The sequence below is a fragment of the Henckelia pumila genome, chromosome 4 (genome assembly GCF_033568475.1).
Source record: "Henckelia pumila isolate YLH828 chromosome 4, ASM3356847v2, whole genome shotgun sequence".
NCBI classification, from domain to species: domain Eukaryota; kingdom Viridiplantae; phylum Streptophyta; class Magnoliopsida; order Lamiales; family Gesneriaceae; genus Henckelia; species Henckelia pumila.
Window position 1 is genome coordinate 124806275 of NC_133123.1, and position 19995 is coordinate 124826269.

The following is a 19995-nucleotide window of genomic DNA, read 5'->3' on the forward strand; positions in this document are numbered from 1 at the left end:
CCTTTAAAATATCTTTGAATATTGACTATGGGCATTTGGAAACATCGGGGAAGAGGATAAACCATGGGCATGAAACATTCTTCAGAAGTCCACTGCCATTTATTTTCCACATGAATCTGTCTACCTACCTACCATCATAGATACCCGATTAATTTAGTCGACCATATTTTAGAGGGGGCTTCCTTTGCTCTTTGTTTAATGATAATTCGTTTTCAATTTCTGTTCGTTGCTTCACTTTAATTTAGTTTAAATTTTTCTTGTTTTATTTGGAGCTTTGTTTTATAACTTTTGATGAGAAAAATACTCGTTTCTTTAATTCAGTGAAGATTGGAGATGGAACAACAGCCAGTGAAGCGCACACTGCAAGTAGAGGATGAGTGGTCGTGTGGATCTATTAATTATTGCATGCGATTGTGCTCGCATAGGTATTTCCAAGAATTCGTTTACATGGTTTTCATTTGATTAAAAAAAACATTTAGTGAATCGATTCACAATATTTGCGTGAGCACACCAATCAACATGAAAATATTTGATGGGTTGGCGTATCGTAATTTGTAATGGTAAATAATTCACCATCCTTAATTCATCGATATCTGTCGGTATTCTCTTACCCATGCCGATTGAGTTGCATTTAAAGTCACTCATATGAAGTAATCCCCGGTTGATTGAGAGTGCTTGAGCAAAAGAAGTACCGATATATGTGACATTCTCGGAAGCTCTCGTATATCGAGCTTCTAAGTTGCTATATGATTTGGTTGGTTGGGTGAACCATGAAAGAGGAACGTTAAGTAAGACCGATCTTAGGTGGAAACACCACCAATAGTAAGATACAAGGTGACACCTCTCATGTCTTTTTGTCGTTTAATATGCAGTTCTACTTTATCATAAATAAAAGAACATAAAGTCATGTCTCTTCTAACAATTATAGTTTGGGAAATGCTATATCTACATAGAAGGTTACATGTTGGCTTACACACTCCACATGAAATTATAAAATTATCCCTCTATTTTATTTGAAAAAATTCTTTCCAAAATACATCAAGGATATTTATGTAATGTCAAGTATAACGTGTAACCGAATGTGTAACCTTCCGTGTACATGTAGCATCACTCTTATAGTTTTTGGTGTAATGATAAACATTTGATCCTAATTAATACTAACTATGATTTGAAGATATTTGGCTTTTCTGGGGAAAAAGTTAATTAATGTACTTTGATTTTTCTTAATTTGTTATTTTTAATATGTTGAATTGTATTATTATTATTATTATTATTATTATTATTATTATTATTATTATTATTATTATTATTATTATTATTATTATTATTATTATTATTATTATTATTATACGTGAATATGCAGTAGCACATCAAAATTGGATAGGTCACGAATAATATTTTTTGAACATATTATATTGAAATGGAGACATTGCTTTATAAATTTCAAGAAAAAATTAATAACGTTTATGACTTTTTTAAATAAATAAATATTTTAATTATTAATGTTAAGAATAGCCATTATCAAAGATAGAAACTTTTCTTCTGGAAATGTTAATTAAATACTATTTTTGGAGCGATCTACATCCATTTTTTAACTTTAGAACTAGAATTTCACTCTCTCTTAAAAAAAGAAAAGAAAAAGGGGGACTAGAATTTCATTATGGAATAATTTTTAATTTTGATTTTTTGCTTCGCTTGATACTTGATAGCTTGTTTATAAACTGGTTTTCTACGCAGTTCTGGAAGAGCTCTGATGAATTATTAACTTGATGAGATTTTATGCACAAACTACTTGACAAATATATATAGTATAAGAGTTATACCAAAAAGTAAGACACAAAAGACCCAAAAAAATAATATTTGATATTTGAAATAAATAATACAGCCTAAAAATCTTATCATAAAAGTCCCAAATTTAAATAAATAATACATCCTAAGAATCTTATCATAAGAGTCCCAAATCGAATGATAAAATCTTGAGCACGTGAATTGAACTTGATGAGTCTAATGTACCACCATATTATGGAGAACATGATAATTAAAAAGGTCCCTTAGAATGTAGGAGTCGAAATAAACATTCTAATAAGAGCAACACAAATATATTAACCTGTTTTACAGGTTTTTAATTTTTTTATTTTTATTTCTTACTTCTTGAAGTCTATCCATAGACAAAGTAGGAGAAAACTTTGTAACTCTTTATTAAGGGACCAAAACTAATAAATTTTCCTTCTTCATAACCCTCGAAGGTTTAGGAAAACTCAAACTCAATTAAGAAACATGCATCTTAATAATTGCAGCGCCCAACCAACTTCATCACTACATTATTTAATTAATTATTAATTATGAGACAAAAGGCTCCAGTAATTTCATATTTAAATGATTTGGCTAAAATAAATTTATTTTCTAATATGATTCTTAATTATTTCTAGGATAGAGTTTATTCGAATCAAAAGGATTGATATCACGTACAATATATATGATTTGGTTGGTTGGGTGAGCCGTGAAAGAGGAACACCTGATCTTAATATTTGTGTGTGTGTGTGATTTAGCTTTTAGGTGAGTGAGTGAGTTAGTGCATATCTTATATTTACCATCATTATTCCTTTATCAACCATGAAGACAAAGTTTATAAAATAATACACATGATATAATGAACAACATAAAAATTTATTGTCGTGTTTACTAAAATTATTTTCTTCGAAAAATTTTTTTAATCAAGGAAATAAAAAGATTAATTGTATAAGAAGATAGACTCTAGGCATCTTTGATGATTAATTTCACTTCCTAATGATGATAATTTTATAAACATGTTTTTAATCAATATGTTCTTACGTGCGTTTCTTACGTGCAACGCACGTGCAACCCATCTAGTTATATAATAAATATATATACATTTCGAACCTTTTTGAACATTTCAAGCTTTTCGAACCATAATATCCGAGAAATAGTTCACAAATATGTTCGAATGTTTCGAGCCGAGCTCGAGCCAAAATATTTGAAATTATCGAGCTTTGAATCGAGTTCGAACTCAAATATAATCTTATCTAGCCGAATTCAAGCTTTAAAATTTTACCTTTATTCGGTTCGATTCAGTTTGTTTGATCCCCTATACCAAACGTGGCAGAAGAGACTAAAAAAGAAGATGACCAAACAATGACAATGTAGTTCGCTTGACACAGCTGAACTGCCCACATACAGTTTTCTTCAATGACCCTCAATTTTTCAATCACTTCCCTAAAATGAGTTTCCCATGTAGATAATTTCAACACCTTCATGTTCAAAACAGCCTCTGACATCTTCTTCAGCCTCTCGTCCCGCGCCTTCATAAGCTTAGATTGAAACTTGTGTTGAAAATTCCCAATGGTGAATTGCAAAGAACGATGAGAATTATGACGTCTGATGCGTTCAAAAATTTCCACATCACACAAATTACTTTGAACTGGTAATCACGAACCAATTTCTTCAATAGACCGAACAAAATGCTTCCAAAATATTTTGTGTATCAAAGAAAACATGTGAGATGGCTCGCCCAAAGGCGAAGCCACTACGACGCTCAAGTCAGTATATGATTCAATAAAAAAAAATGAAAAAGATGTATGGAAAGTGCGTAAAAGCATATAAAAGAGCATATAGAAGTATATCAAAGAGCGTATAAAAGACATAGGTGAGATTTGTATGAAAATATTTGGAAGACATTATGAAAAAAATACAACCTACCGTAATAAGGGTTAGAGATCCCTTATTTATAGGAACAGAGTCCTAGTCCGTATAGAATTTTAATATATAAGTCAACTAGAATTATGGATATCTATGCAATATTCTGATATATATCTAAAATATAAATAAAGATATGATAAGATTTTTATCATATCATCAATACTACCTCCCAGAGAGAAGTGACGGCGAGTGAAACGAGGAGGAACTTTGAAGTGGTTGAATTTTTATTTTAGAGCATGTAAACAATATTCTAACTTTTGCAGTTTCCTTTAAGCGTTCACAACAGAGTGAGATTACTGAGATGCACAAAATAATATGGCCAATAATAAGTCAGGCCAAACCGTAACCAACATATAACTGAGCATAAGACGGAATCCAAGAAAATACTGATTGCCGCAAGAAGACCATAGAGATCCAAAGTAACTATCCAAACAGAAATATAGTCTGATATAACGATGATATGAACCATTTGAAAGTATATCTCAAATAAATATCTGTAGATGAAGATCTGCTTAGAGCCAAACTCAAATAAAGAGCAATAGAAAATACTCTGCTGAACACCGAGCCCAAATAAAGGGCATTAAAAAATAACTGTTGTTGCCAAGCGTGTGATTGGGCTTATATATGTGCCAAGTTAATGGGCTTACATTGTGTTAAGCTAGTCGGGCTTTTAAGATAACCACGAATTGCGTGGGATGTGCCGAGCTTGGTCGGGATTTTGAGTTTAACCATGAATTGCGTGGTATATGCCGAGCTTGGTCGGACTTTTGAGTTTGACCACAAATTGCGTGGTATGTGCCGAGCTTGGTTGAACTTTAGAGTTTGACCACGAATTGCGTGGTATGTGCCGAACTTGGTCGGACTTTCTGAGCTGACAACGAATTGCGTGGTATTACATCATAATTGTCAAGCTATATGTTGGGCTTATAAAGTATCGAGCCATAAATTGAGACCTTAGTGCTAGATTACATGCCCAATGACATAAAATAGAGCCTTGTAGAGAGATTGCACACCCGATGACGTAAAATAGGGCCTTACAACGAGATTGCATGCCCGATGTGATATAATTAGGCCTTACTGCAAGATTGCATGCCCAATATAATAGAATTGGGTCTTACTGCAAGATTGCATGTCCGATATCTGTAAAATAACCCCAAAAAAAATACAAGACAATAAAAGTACACTATAATATTGAGTTAATTAAACGTATGAATTCACATAAAAAATTTATTATGAGATATCCCAAGATTTGTCACAACAAGAATTGTTTGTAAAAATAAAAATAATATAAGACTTATCTATATTTCTCGAGTTGCTGAGTAGGCTTGACTAGGTTGTCACAAGGTGCCAAACTAAGATGTTTGATGGTAAAAGTGTTCAGGCAAGGTCCAATTAAGAGGCCGAAAAACACTGAATTGGACGAAGACAAATGCACTCTTTTGCAACCCACGAAGCTATGGATATATGATAATAAAAAAGAAGCTATGGATATATGATAATCGAAACTACATCAGCAATGGTTTGCATAGAAATTGGGAATTTTTCTCAAACTTTATATATTTGTATTATTAATCAAGGAGTGATCGTGCATACCTTGTTCCTTTTTGAATGAATAATTTACTACTCAAATCTGGTTCATGAATTTTATAGGCACCGTGACTACACGAGGTGATGGTTTCAGAATAATTTTGGCCTTGGAGTTGAGTTGTCCATGGAGCAGCGTTTTCCAGAATATCCAAGGGAAAGTGCAGAAGAGTCCCAAAGTCTTACTTGTAGTTCAAATAAAATACTGAAAACTAAGTTTCATGGTATGGAAGTCCGACAAGCGACGAAACATAAGAGAATGGTACAACCCATGAGAAAATCGTTGTTGTCTTCATTCCTTTATGTTTTTCGGCTGTTGCATGGTGGTTTCTGGTGTGTGTTCGGCCTTGACACGCAGGGGGTGAGTTATAAATCAGAACTTATGCGAGCGCACAAGGCAGAGACAATGGCTTGGACCATGTCCCTTCATGGTAAGTAGGGATGTAAACGAGCCGAGCCGAGCTTTTGAATGTTCAAGCTCGGTTCATTTATAAACGAGCCGAGCCCGAGCTTATTTAACGAATATATTCATGGCTCACGAGCTTATCCGAGCTTTTATCGAGCCTAAATGAGCTTAATATATTTAAATTATAAATTTAAATATTCATTAAATTAATTAAAAACTAAATTATATATTTGAAAAAATATAATATTATTATTAAAATTTGTAATTTTATTCCAATAAATTAATTTTTATAGATTTTTCAATATTTTTCATAAGTAAAGTGTAAATTTATAAATTAAATATCAATACTATTATTTTTTCGTCTGAGAGATGACTTACGAGCTTGTTAACGAGCCTGTTAACAAGCATGTTCACGAGCTAACGAGCCGAATATTGTAAAGCTCGAGCTTGGTTCGTTTGCCTTAACGAGCCTCATTAAACGAGCTCGAACGAGCTTTTAACGAGCCGAGACCCGAACTGTTCGTCTCATTTACATCCCTAATGGTAAACAACAGTGAAGGTGGCCAATTGATAAGTAGCGGGGATTCCAGATAAATTCATGAGGAAGCAAGACGTGGGATTGGTGGCAAACGAGAGTTTAATGAAATTCTACAAAGGTAGAATTTCGCTAGGATTTTGTAGCTAGAGATTTTCGTTTTTGGTTATTTTGTGGAAGGTACTATAGGTGATGAGTGCTGCGGCGGACGAGAAATAACCGTGGAGGATTGAAGGCAGTGTTGATGATTGAATATTGTTCTCATGATAATGTTTTTCTCCACTGTAGATCAACAAAAAATTTGTTGCAAAATTTTTATTGGAAGCCTCCTTTTTTTTTTTTTTTTTTTTTTCAACCGTAGAGAACATGAGAATATATTTCGTTCCCACAGAAGGCGTCAATTGAAGCGTTCAAAAATTTTCGCACCACACAAATTACCTTGAACCGGTAATAACGAACTAATTTCTTCAATAAAACGAACCAAATGCTTCCAAAATATTTTTGTGTATCAAATAAAACATGTGAGATGGCTCGCCCGAAGCGAAGACACTCCGATGCTCAAGTCAGTATAGTATTCAATAGAAAAGATAGGAAAAATATGTATGAAAATTGCGTAAAAGCATATAAAAGAGCATATATAAGTATATAAAAGAGCGTTTAAAAGACACAGGTGAGATGTGTATGAAAAGAGTTGAGAGACGTTATGAAAAAATACAACCTACCGTAATAAGGGTTAGAAATCCCTTATTTATAGGAACAAAGTCCTAGTCCGTATAGAATTTTAATGTATAAGTCAACTAGAATTATGTATATCTATGCAATATTCTGGTACATCTATAAAATATAAATAAAGATATGCTAGGATTTTTATCATATCATTAAGACCCATGGACACGATCATTGCAATTCCTATAGCTTGGAAGAGGATGAGGATTGCAAGACAGAGTTGTAGGCTTGTAGTCCATATTTGGTGGAGCCAAAACAGGAATTCTCCGATACGGTATGAATCAACTGTGACATAGTTCATTATCTGGCCAGTCGAGTGGTTCAGTTTAGCCGAATTCGATAACCTCAGTTGCTTTTGGTAAATGACTGCCGTGAGTAGGGATCTAACTCTAAGACCAACTAGTTTAGACCTGAAATACCAGTGTCTTTGTAACGTCGATTCGAGGATCTTTGTCGAGAAAAGTGTTGCAACCAATATGTATCCCTCATTCTTGAAACTTTGTTTTCCTTCAGAAACTTTTATGAAGGCTTTGAGCAGTAAAGGCCCAGCAGAGGCAGTCATCACTTTCAGTAGTGCAAAGAATCCGGATATGATTATTTCTCTCCAATGACACAACAAAATGGTCTTCAAGATTTCACATTCAGATAATCTATCGGACTGTTTTCTTTTACTCAATATCTCCGAATATGATACATAGCACGACTCCTCTCGATCAACCGCATCTAAACCAGGTATATCGTAGTCCAAAAGCGTTTTCTCAGTTCCCCTTTTCATCAATGGATTCAACCAAAAAAACGTCAATTTACTAAAAAAACCAGCTTTGGTGAATGGATTCAAACCGCTATCATCATTGGCGGAACTAAGTAATGGATCGCGAATATCTTTGTAGTTGCGACACCCTTCATGACTATAACCTTTGTAAGTGCATAATAGCAAAAGACAAGATCCTATCAAGGAAATAATATCCAAAAATTTTTTGATCGACATCTCTCTTTGAAGGATAACAATGTAAAGCAAAAACCCGCAAGTAATACCAGAGAAGAGGGATGCAAGAGAAGCTAGCAGCCTCAAGGAGGCTCTTCGAAAACGCATTTCTTGCAGATAACTGTTAATCCGGTTAACAACCAAACCAATCCATGAAACATGCACGTTATCCAAGAATGCAGAGGTGCAATATCTCGAGTTTTTCTTCCAAAATCCAGATGCCAAAATATAAATAGATCAATCCAAGTGAACCATTAAAAATGGTTAATATTATATGCAGCAAACTAGATACGTGGCAGACAGAACCAGTCATATTTGAAGATTTCAATGACTTCTTGAAAACTATAGCGGAGAAGTTGACGATCAAGAGCAGGACATCGAAACAAAAAATCAACACATGTTCTGTGCAAGAAGAAGGGACCTCGTTGCTGTCTGAACAGTTGGATTCTCCACAAAACACAGTCCTTAGATTCTCCATCGATCTCTGAACTTAATACAAAACCATCAATTTACAATATTAGCTAGTAAATTTAATAAATAAATAGTTAACAATTTTTAAGAACGTAGAAGAGCTCTATGCATGAGGGAGAATGAGCATGTATTATAAATCCATCCATGTCTGTTAGATGAAACCTTGCATCAGCATTAATGACAGTAGGTGGTGGCAAGATGAAAATTGTGGAATTATTAATTGGCACATTGCAATTGACGGAGGTAAAGATTATTGTTCCATCCATGCTCAATCATCTGTCCCAAACTGAAGTAGAAATAAATTGAAAAAAAAAATCAGTTTTGAAGAGAAACTGAAGTGAGAGGAACTCCAGTCTTACAAATTTTGCCGATGAATGCATAAATCTTAGGGATAGAAACTGAATCATACAATACTAAGTCTTCTTGTACTTAATTTTTAAATTCAAGCATTAATTATCTTCATTAATTTCGTTTTATTTGCAACTACTGATATGATTTTGCAATATCTGTTTCGATTATTTGTAAACAATATATTGCATGAATTGAAATAAAGGGAATAACATAGCAAATAAGAAATAGATTTTATTCATAGATGATGTTTTAAAATATATATTTCTCATTCCATTACCATTATCCAGTATCTCATCAAGGTGCCAAGTTCACCTGCGAAAGCCTCTAGAAACTTGATAGTAGATGAGATTTTGACTAGAGTCTGAAGCTCCTTCATGAGCATTAGGAGGAAGACACATTCGGTGCTGAAGATATTTTCGGACTTGGAAGTACCAAGTTGTTATTTATGTTTCTCCAGCCTTCAGTCTTCAACTTGCGAAAGAGAAGCAGTAACGAACTGCAACTCCTTCATCTTAGTCTTCACAGACTCCTTCATAGAGACAAAACTCTCTTACTTCTGCTTTTGAGATTCCATAAGCTGAGCTGATAGCATAATATTTATTTTACTAATGTCTTAGTTATACTATAAGACTTTAGCATCTCTTTTATAGACATGCTTGAGCATATGAAGAGTCGTGTACACATGGTCACATTTTCTCATATAAATTTCATATACTTTTGAGAATACGAAGAGACAATACATTTTCCAATATAACTCTTACGATGATATTATTATTTGAGGAGGAACGAAGAAGTGTTGGAGAAGTCAATTGATAAAGGCGAAAGTAATAGGTCAAACTCCTACAAGTAATCGAGATTCATCTTAGGAAAAGATGATGAGTCAAATTGATCCCATAAGTCCAACGCTCCTAACTGAAGCTTTGGGGGACATCATTAATTAAGGGAGAATGTCATATTCACAAAGAAAATTGTAGCAGAAGAACTTATAAAAAGAATAACCATATTGAAATGTACACTTTTTTCTGAAGGAAGAATAGAAGAGCATTTTGGTGCTACATTGATTAATACACTTGAAGAAATTTCAATGCTCGAAAATGAAAGATACATGACAAGATTTTCAAAAATATCAAAAAGAGAAAAATTGTTGGAACCTAAGTAGTTTTGATATTGAGAAAACTACATGAGCAAAACTGAAGAAGAAGACTGAACAAGTTTTCGAACAAAACTACATAAGTAAACTAAGTTGACTTTGACCAGAGCTAAACTAAATTAGGCAAAAATGAGTTGACTCTTGACCACAGTCAAACTGAAACCATCAATCGGTCAAAGAATTCAAACTGAGTTCACTTGGTAAACAGCATTCAGTTTAGCTCGCTAAACTGAATCAGTCTCTTAGAGCCAAACTCATTCAACAAAGCTAGAACGAATTACCAAGAATGACCAATAGCAAGATTGAAACAGACTGCGTGATCAAAACAAAACTACTTCATCAGTCTTCCGCTTACGGATATAATCTTCCGTACATATGAATTTGAAAGAGTTGTTGCCTGCTAAATATAAATACATATCAAAGAGTGCTTGAAGAAGCATCCGGATCCTTAGAAAAGAACTTGCGGGTACATACAAGCTATCAAGAGGTAAACAAAAACCTTCAGTTTGTCAATATATATTCAGTTAGGGACTTCAATGCGGACTTCAAAGAATACATCAAGAAACCGAAAAACAGAAGAATACATATCATTACAGCAAATCATTGAGGATCACATTGTGCTAAGTGTTGAGTTGTCATACAAGTGTTGAATTAAGTTTATCAGTTGAGCCACGACAAACCTCGTTGTAAAAAAAAACAGTTGAGGACTGAGTTCTTAAGTCTAAGAGTTCTAGGATAGGCCGTGTGTATGCCCTTGTCTTGGAGTGGGCTATTACAAAGTGTTGTAATAGTCAAAGTCTTCTAGAGTAAATTATTAAAGGAGGAAGAGGGGGTTACGTAGGAGATTTAGCTCCGAACATCCATAAACAAATTCTTGTGATGTTTAGTTTCTGTCAAACACTCACACAATCATTCAAACAATTTTATAACTTCAATCTGTTAGTTGACTTCATTCCGCACTTAATTAGATAAAGTAGGTTGATTAACATAGACACGCGATAAAAAAAATCGTTCAGTTGATTAACCTCAACCGAACTTAACTTAGTAAAGTCAAGGGTCAACTGCTACACCAATTTGAGCTTGAGAAGTTAGCATTCACCTATTGAGCACTTTGAGAGCAGTTAGAGACACCCAAAACCGATCCTATCAACTTTGTATATATATATAATTTTTTGAAAATTTTTATAACAAAATATTGTTTAAACTAAGAACTTATAATAAGTAGCGAGCCAACCCGGATTCACTACCTAATCAGAGATAGAGCATAATTAAGCATGCAATAAAATAATTCGCTGCGGAAGACTTAAAATAAGTGCTGACCAGCAGAATACAACCGGTTAAATAAATCAAATATACAACCCAATAGAATTTATTAAATCCTAAAGACAAAATAAACCTATGGCTAATCTTGCTGTCTTCATGGTCACTGGCCTCTCTGAGCCTCTGGTACATCACCTGTACCTGCCCCGTCGAATGGGGTGTCCAGACATACATAAAATATTGGACGTGAGCTACTATGCTCAGTACATAAGCAATGATATACATATAATATATGAAGCACACAAATGTATTTAAAACCAAGGTAAAGCAGTACTCAGAGGCACCATGAATATACTCGGTTTTGCTGGATAGATAGTCCGTGGTGCCGCTCCTATATTCACCTATCAACCATAGCGTCTCCTCCACCGTCGTGTTTCCTTCTAGTGATAGAAAAACATGGGGCTGAGTATCCCCAATTCCCAACCCGAATCCAAAATAGGATACAAGTCTCATATGGAAACTTTCGTACCTGACTCGACTCCAAAAGGAGATACATGTTCCTTTATGGAGATTGTCAGTGACTCACATCTCTCAGGATGCGGTGCAGTGAAGAGTATGCGTGTGCTAAAGCAGTAAAACCATGCTAAAAATATAGCACATACTCATGCAACACATAAAATATATATATCATGCTGGCCATCTCAGTCAGTACTTACATACCTTTAGGTTCCAAGCCTACCAAAAGCCTACCAAAAGCTCTACAATGTAAATACCCATGCATCATTTATTATACTCTAAAAACCTTAACTAAGCTATTACATACTCCCAAATAATTTAAGGAGACGCTCCGCTACTTCCGGATTCTCATTAGGATGCCTAAAAAGTCTAATACTAGCTAAAGGAAGAGAGGAGAGGAGAGGAGGAAGAGGTGCAAGGAGAAATGATCTTGGTTTCCCCTTATATAGACAACGTTCGAACCGTCCGAACCCACGTTCGGATCCTCCAAACCAGTTCGGAGAATCCGAACCCTTCATCCGAACTCCCTCAGCCAACCACGTGTCTACCTTTCAGAGGATGCCTGCCGACACGAGTTCGGATCCTCCGATCCATCTTCGGACCATCCGAAGTCCTCCTTGTGATGTCACCAGTGACGTATTAATCTCGGACAGCTGGCCCTGCACGATCGGAGCCTCCGATCTGAGTTCGGACCATCCGAACTCTTCAGACCCTCCGATCCTTGGCACCGTTCCTAGTTCGGATCCTCCGAACCTGCATCAGATCGTCCGATCCCTCGGAGCTTTCTTGGCTATTTCGAATGTTCTGGATCCATTTCCGGACTCTGCTAATCCATTTGAAGTTTTCTTAATCATGTTTAACTTATTCTAACATGATTATTGGATTAATTACCCATTACTCACTAATCCTGGATACGGGTCAGTACATAATAAATTATAAATCATTCCATATAGATATATATATATATAAAGTGATAGAGGATGTGTAGCTAAAGAACAAAACAGCCGTATTATTACTCAGTTTGTTTTTGTATAAAAGGTTTTTTTTTAATTAAAAAAAATTAATTTCAAAAATACAACACGATATGAAACGGTGCACAAATACTGCAAAACGCTGTCAGTAACAGCGTATTTCCAACGTCTGCTGTAGTATTTTTAGCGTTCGCTGTTATTGAGAGCGGTATTTCGTGCCACAGGCTCCGTCCTCTGTCATAGACAGCAGACATAAGAATATTTGCACCGTGCCCATTCTTCTTTGTTTGTTTTTTGTTTTTTTGTTTGTGTTTTTGTTTGTTTTATTAATTATATAATTAGTAAATAATTTTGTCTATTGTTTATTTGTATTCAAAATTTGTATTTTTTTAAATTGAAATTTAATTTTTAATTTTAATTTTTGATTTGGTGATCAACTAAAACATTATTAGGTAACAAAAATAAAAAAAAATGTAACATAATTATTTTTGTAAAAAATATAATTACAGTTGACACAAAAATAATATTTTTTTTCTATATGTTGGATATATATTTTAAATCAAATTCATGAATTATCAATTATATTCTAACAAATATATCTGTTGTTATTGTTTGTTCTTGCACTCAACGACGTGAATAACTTATAAAATGATGAAACGATCATTACTAAAATATATGATAATTTTAAAAGTTTATTTAATTTTGATTAAACTTAAATAGGTCTACTCATTTTTTTAATTAGACCGATTTGTGTTTGTCCATAGAACTGAGTGGCCTCCACTGGCTCCACATACCCAAACGAATTAAAATAAATTGGTAACCGCCCTACCAAGATTTTTAACTAAAAAATAGAACTTGTATTAAAAAAATATAATATAAATTAAATTAAATTTAAATTATATATATTTAAAAAATATAATATAAATTTAAAAAAAAACATAGTGGAGACCCCTCAGTTCTATGGACAAACACAAATCAGTCTAATTCAAAAATCGAGTAGACTTATTTAAGTTTAATCAAAATTAAATAAACTTGTTTAATTATAAAATATTTTAGTAATGATCGTTTCATCGTTTTATAAGTAATTCACGTCGTTGAGTGCAAGAACAAATACTAACAACAAATATATTTGTTAGAATATAATTGATAATTCATGAATTTGATTTAAAATTTATATCCAACACTTAGAAAAATATTATTAATTTTGTGTCAATTGTAATTATATTTTCTGCAAAAATAATTGTGTTACATTTTTTTTTGGTTACCTAATAATGTTTTAGTAGATCACAAGTCGAAAATTAAAATTACAAATTAAATTTCAATTTAAAAAAATTACAAATGTTGAATACGTATAAATAATAGACAAAATTATTTACTAATTATATAATTAATAAAATAAACAAATAACAAAAAAACAAACAAATTAATTTCCAACGTCTGCTGCTACTGACAGTGTTTTGCAGTATTTGTTATCGTGGTGTATTTTTGAAATTATTTTTAAAAAAATTAAAAAAAAGTCGTCGTATGAAGAACTTATACAAATACATCGAGAGTTCTACTCGGTCTGATATAGAACTCGCACTAAAGAGAGGAGAAATAAAATAGAGATATTTTTTTAGGAAAAATAAATTAAGTCATGGAACAAAAGAAGATTAGACGAAGCACAGAAGAAAAGGATAGGCTGTATCCAAGTAATTGCATTTTTTAAGTTCTGTTTTGACTTATAAATAACACAATTTTTGAGTCATAAGTTTTCTATAACCTATCAATATATTATTTTATTAAAAAGCAATTATTTTATTCCATAAATTATTTATTTATAAAATTATTAAGTAAAAGAAAAATTTATGCTTAATATTATTAAAATTTATTTTTATTCTTAGAAACAAGGAACTCAAGTAACTCTAATAACATAATTAGTTAAATTAAATAATATGTGTATGTTACGTATTCTGATTTTAAAATATACTAAATTTTTGCCCTTTTTATTTTTATTTTAAAAAAGGATAATTCAAGTACCGATAAATTGTTCTATTTATTAAATGAAACTGTAGCATCCACCCTCTGCGTATCTCGCTTGACATTATTTATTGAATTGTAGCATGCACGCTCAAATTTTTGTATTTTTTTAATTTTTTTTCGTGAAAAGGGGAAAACCGCGGAGAATAATTTTAAAAGTGGATTTTTTAAATTGTAAATAAATCAATTAATTTTATAAGACATTTTCGTAAATTAATATTTATCCGTAGACAAAAGAAAACTAACATTTTATTAAATAATAATCTACATTAAGGATAAAATAATATGATTTTTTTTACAGTAGAACAATTGGTGTATTTTTTTTTAATTTTTAAATGGGTAATATAATCCCCAATCAAAACCTTTTAATATATTAATAACGTTTTAAAAAAAAAGTTAATTAGAATGATTTCTAAATTCTACAAAATAAAATTTAAAAATAAAAATCTATAACGGATTAATAGATAAATCAACCCTAAATAGAATGGATAAAAGCTAGCATTGGAAACTTCTCGGTTTCGAATGAGTTGTGCGATTGACAAACAGAAAGCATCAAGAATGGAGTATGGAGTCAAGGTGTTGATGCTCGAGATGATTGCCATTCGAGACGGGCTTCGGCTTTCAAAGAGTTTAGGATTCATGGCGGTAGAGGTGCGATCCGACTCCAAGACCGCAATCGCCATCTTGATCGGGCAAGCCCCATGCCCCGACGACTGCCGGGAAATTGTATCTCAGATCATGTTGGAGTTGCGTTTGTTTCCCGTTCTTGGCTTCATCTTCGTGTACAGAGAATGCAACAGAGCAGCAGATTTCCTATCTAAATCCATAGGACCGCATTCCGCCCATTTCCATCCAATCCGAATTCCGAAGCTCATCAAATATAATTTTTCCGCAACTTGTAAAGAGCTAGCTAGCTACCATCTCAACTCAAAATCCAGTTCATGTGAATATTCGGCACGTGTTAATACCCCGTAACATCGCAATTATATATATTTAAAAAAAACATCGCAATTATGAGTTTAGTCTTAGTTTGTCTTTATCCTTAAAAGGCTCAAACATATGCAACAGAGCAGCAGATTTCCTATCTAAATTCGTCACGGGAGACGGAGAAAAGTGCATGGATTGGTCGGAACTGCCTCAAGCTTTACACCAAATAGTATTAGAGGATGCTTTAGGCTTGTTGATTGAAAGACTACCAAAATAATCAATCAAATCAAATATTATTGTAAAATTTCTAAATTCTAGCTAGTACGTAGTTACAATTTTTTACTTTGTATCTAGTTCATGTGCTTTCTTCATTTGTTACATTAATGCAAGTAGCAAAATATTCTCAGAATTAATATATATTTTCAAGGATCGATGCATGTTTTCTTTGTTGTTCCCCATTCTAATCTTAATGAATATTTGGATTCTTTCTTGATTAAAAAATTATGTGATTTCTAACTTAAATTATATATTTAATTATTTGATCTATTTTTTTGAATATTATATCCATGATAAAAAAAAAATATCATTATTATATATGAAACGTAGAATTATTATACAAATTATGTGCCACTATAAAGATATATAATAAATGGGTCCAAATTTATTTTATTCAATAAAATTCAGTTTCTATACTATACATACAAAATCGCTTGGAGTCAGTAGTCTCGCATGGAAATAGCCCTTGTTTCATCTGTAGATCTTTCCCCAACCCATATTCTTCAGGGAATTGTTCCTCCAGAAAATGATCAAACTCCAAGCATACTTCTGGAATGTCACTTGGAAGTGGATGTTGACAAACTTCACACATGAGGATAATGCAACATTTACAAAATACTAAAAATATGATGTGGTTTAGCCATTAGAGGAACCGTATCAATTTTAAGGATGAACATAAATTTTTTTAATTTTTCCCATAAAAGATCAGGATGCATGGCATCAACAAATCATATCGCGACCACAGTTAGGTCGGAACAGCACATGCTTACAGGAACCACACAATACTTCATCGGCTGAAACCGGCTTCCAAGTTCTAAGATTTCCAAGATTCATATTTTTATATTTGATATTGCTAGCATTAGTACTTGTCAAAGTATCTTCTTTGTGAGCCGGTAAGTTTTGAGATGCCAGTCTCTGGATGAACTGGAACAGGTCCAACCTGCTCCATCCTCCCCGGAATCTCCTCCTTGCCTATAGATCACGGATTGAGTGATGAATCAGCTCGAGATATATATGCATGGTTGTAAAGAATCAGGGGACTGGATGACTACTAGTCTTCCAATAACTTGTGGCGATAAATAGCTCATTAACTTCTCATCTTCTGCAGCATGAAAAATTATCAAATTGCATAAACCACTGGCTGAGCTTGCATCAGTTATCATCAACCAAGTACCAAAAGAACTATAATACAGTAAAGCTAAACTAAAATTTGGTTTCCTCTTTTCTCAAAGGCAAGAGGATACATTTTCAAGAGCATCATATTGAAGGAAAATGATAATACCCGTTCCTACATATCGGACAACCAACGGGACTTGTGCAGACCACTCATGGACTTATGAATACACCAGAAACATGAGATATGACCACAAGCTGTGACAAATGAGAGGGAAGAATTAGTCACAAGCTAATAGACCAGGAGGTTGTGTATATGTATTATGCATGGAACAAAACTTTAACTAGCTAAAACAACAGGCTTGTATAGAACATTCTGCAGAAGAACATTAAAAAAAAAACAAGAGAGTTTAATTGCCTTGAGATATTTCTAAAGAAAACAAGTGATCAAACAGGTGGTAGGCATGAACATGCACTATAACAGCAATTTGAACATGTCAACGAAACTTCAAAGACTACATGATTAATTAATATACACGCCAAGCTGGTTTCTACCCATTCACAGCAATAACAACTAGAAAGCACAAACTGGAAATCAAACAAAACCAGGAAAATATACATTCGTGCATTACTGAAAAATCATAGATAATACACAAACAACCGTCTTCCAAGAACACGCATATTGCGCATCAATTATTGGGTCCTTTTTCCTCTCAAATTCAGATCAATGGAAAACCAACGTACGACAATTGCATCGGACCAATTGACGTCAAATTGACATTAAAAACAAACAAACATATTGGCAAACGAATGCAGGAAAAACAAACAATGAAATGGCACCGGCAAATAAATTATATGCTTCGTGAATCATCCCCGATCCATCATAATCGGATTCATTTGCCATTTCTTTAAATTTTTCCGATCAGCCCTGTGTGACACTGACATAGAGGAGGGCTGGGTAGGGTTGGATAACGAACTAAAATATATATCTATTTTTAAGGATGCTGGATTAAATTTTTTCGATTTTTTTTGGGTATATCGAATTTTTTTCCATGTCTATATTGTATTAGTATGGACTTTTTGCATACCAAAATTTCATAATTTCGATATCAGTACCGATATGAATATTTTTCATACCAATATTTTTGATACGATATATCGAAAAGTAAATCCAAAAGACCAAAAGATTATGGAAGAAAGTCGAACATATATAACCATTCCGGTTCATGTTTCATTCGAGCCGGCCTTGGTTTAATTTGGTCTTCCATTTTACAAATTTAATTTCTAATTTTAAAAACAATCATAGTTGTATTAAAAATATATATATAAATCAGCAGAAAAATTTATTATTATCATGACTTTAAAATTTTGGACATAGTGTTGTTATATTTATATAATTTCTAAGATGATGCTATATGTACGTCATTAATATTTTTATATCACAAAAATTTAATAAAAAAAATGTCAATTGTATCAATACAATAGCAAAATGTCATAATATGTAAATATCTATGTACATAATATTGAATGTATCTTTATAGTGTGCTTGGATTATTAATAAAAAAAATTGAGATTTCGAATTGGATTTGGTTTTTAAATTTATGTAAATATCGATGTACATCATATTTTGGATGTACATTTAACATTGTTATATATAAATATAAATATTTAATGAATTTTTGAAAGTAGATAGATACATGATAATTTTTATATAACTTGTATAAGTTGTATTTCACTCGTGTAGCATGGAAAATTAGTATTTGACAAATTATTTAAAATTTTTGATTTGATATAATTTATTTGAAACATATATTGGTTGCAATTCTATTGAGACACACACAAAATATGAAAAGCCAAGCGAACGAATGTACAATTTATATATATATATATATATATATATATATATATATATATATATATATACTAATGTAATATATACATCAATTTTACAAAGGTTGATGTCATTTTCATAAATAAAAAATGTACGAATTAGGGTTCGGAACTTTCGAACTTCGTTTATAAATATTTTATTTCTTAGTTTTCTTTATCATGGCTAACCACGCTGCACATGGGTACTACCCCCTTGTGCAGCATCGACTCAACCCGTAGCGTGCACATTCCATATTAAGTGACACAAGTTAAAAATTTTACCCGTCACAGATTTGTAATATATCTTATTTAATATTAGAAGTCTTCGCAAGTGTTACGTGAAATATATAAACAATTAAGAACTTTTGTCGGAACATAAATAATTTTGATATTGATGAAATTATCTGAGAAAAATTGAGGAAGAAAACTCGACAAGTTTTTGAGCAAAACTGCATAAGTAAACTAAGTTGACTTTGACTAAAGCCAAACTGAAATATGCAAAACTTAGTTGACGTACTCTTGACCAGAGCCAAACTGAAACCAAAAATCGGATCAAAGCAATCAAACTGAGTTCACTTGGTAAACTGCATTCAGTTTATCTATCTAAACTGAATCAGTCTCTCAGAGGTAAACTGCTACAACAAAGCTAAACCGAATTACCAAAACTGAACGATATCAAGACTGAAACCATCCGAAGATTGTGTGATCAAAACATAACATACTTCATCAGTCTTGCTCTTACGGATAAGATCTTTCCTACATAGTCGACGTCGCAAGCCAGAGCACAATCAGTCTTGCTCTTACGGATAAGATCTTTCCTACATAGCCGACGTCGCAAGCCAGAGCACAATAATTTACTATAATGTCATAAGATGTACGAGGAAAAAACACATTAATGACTTCAAATTGAATTTAAAATAGTCGTTGCCCGCCAATTATAATACATATCAAAGGGTGCTTGAAGAAGCAATCTGTCTCCTTAGAAAAGAACTTGCAAATACATTGAAGCTATCAAGAGGTAGCTAAAGAACACAAGCACACATATCATTACAGCAAATTAGTGAGGATCACATTGTGCTAAGTGTTGAGTAGTAATACAAGTGTTGAATAAGTTTATCA

General features: G+C 32.9%; 1 protein-coding gene and 1 long non-coding RNA gene across 2 annotated transcripts; both read right to left on the reverse strand.

Moving 5' to 3' along the window:
* Nucleotides 1-7035: 7035 nt before the first annotated feature.
* On the reverse strand, nucleotides 7036-8061 carry LOC140861687 (ABC transporter C family member 10-like). The gene has a single exon (XM_073264705.1). It carries the CDS (start codon nucleotides 8059-8061, stop codon nucleotides 7036-7038), a length of 1026 nt encoding a protein of 341 aa, XP_073120806.1.
* Nucleotides 8062-16261: 8200 nt separating this feature from the next.
* On the reverse strand, nucleotides 16262-17966 carry LOC140864444 (uncharacterized). Its single transcript, XR_012144223.1, has 3 exons — nucleotides 17848-17966; nucleotides 17177-17265; nucleotides 16262-16996 (listed from the first exon to the last, which is right to left on the reverse strand). It is a non-coding gene; the product is annotated as an uncharacterized lncRNA (long non-coding RNA).
* Between the last annotated feature and the right edge of the window lie 2029 nt (nucleotides 17967-19995).

Bases quoted from the DNA above. Each gene is read 5' to 3' on its own strand.
- LOC140861687 (XM_073264705.1), bottom strand. From the start codon at position 8,061: ATGCGTTTTCGAAGAGCCTCCTTGAGGCTGCTAGCTTCTCTTGCATCC.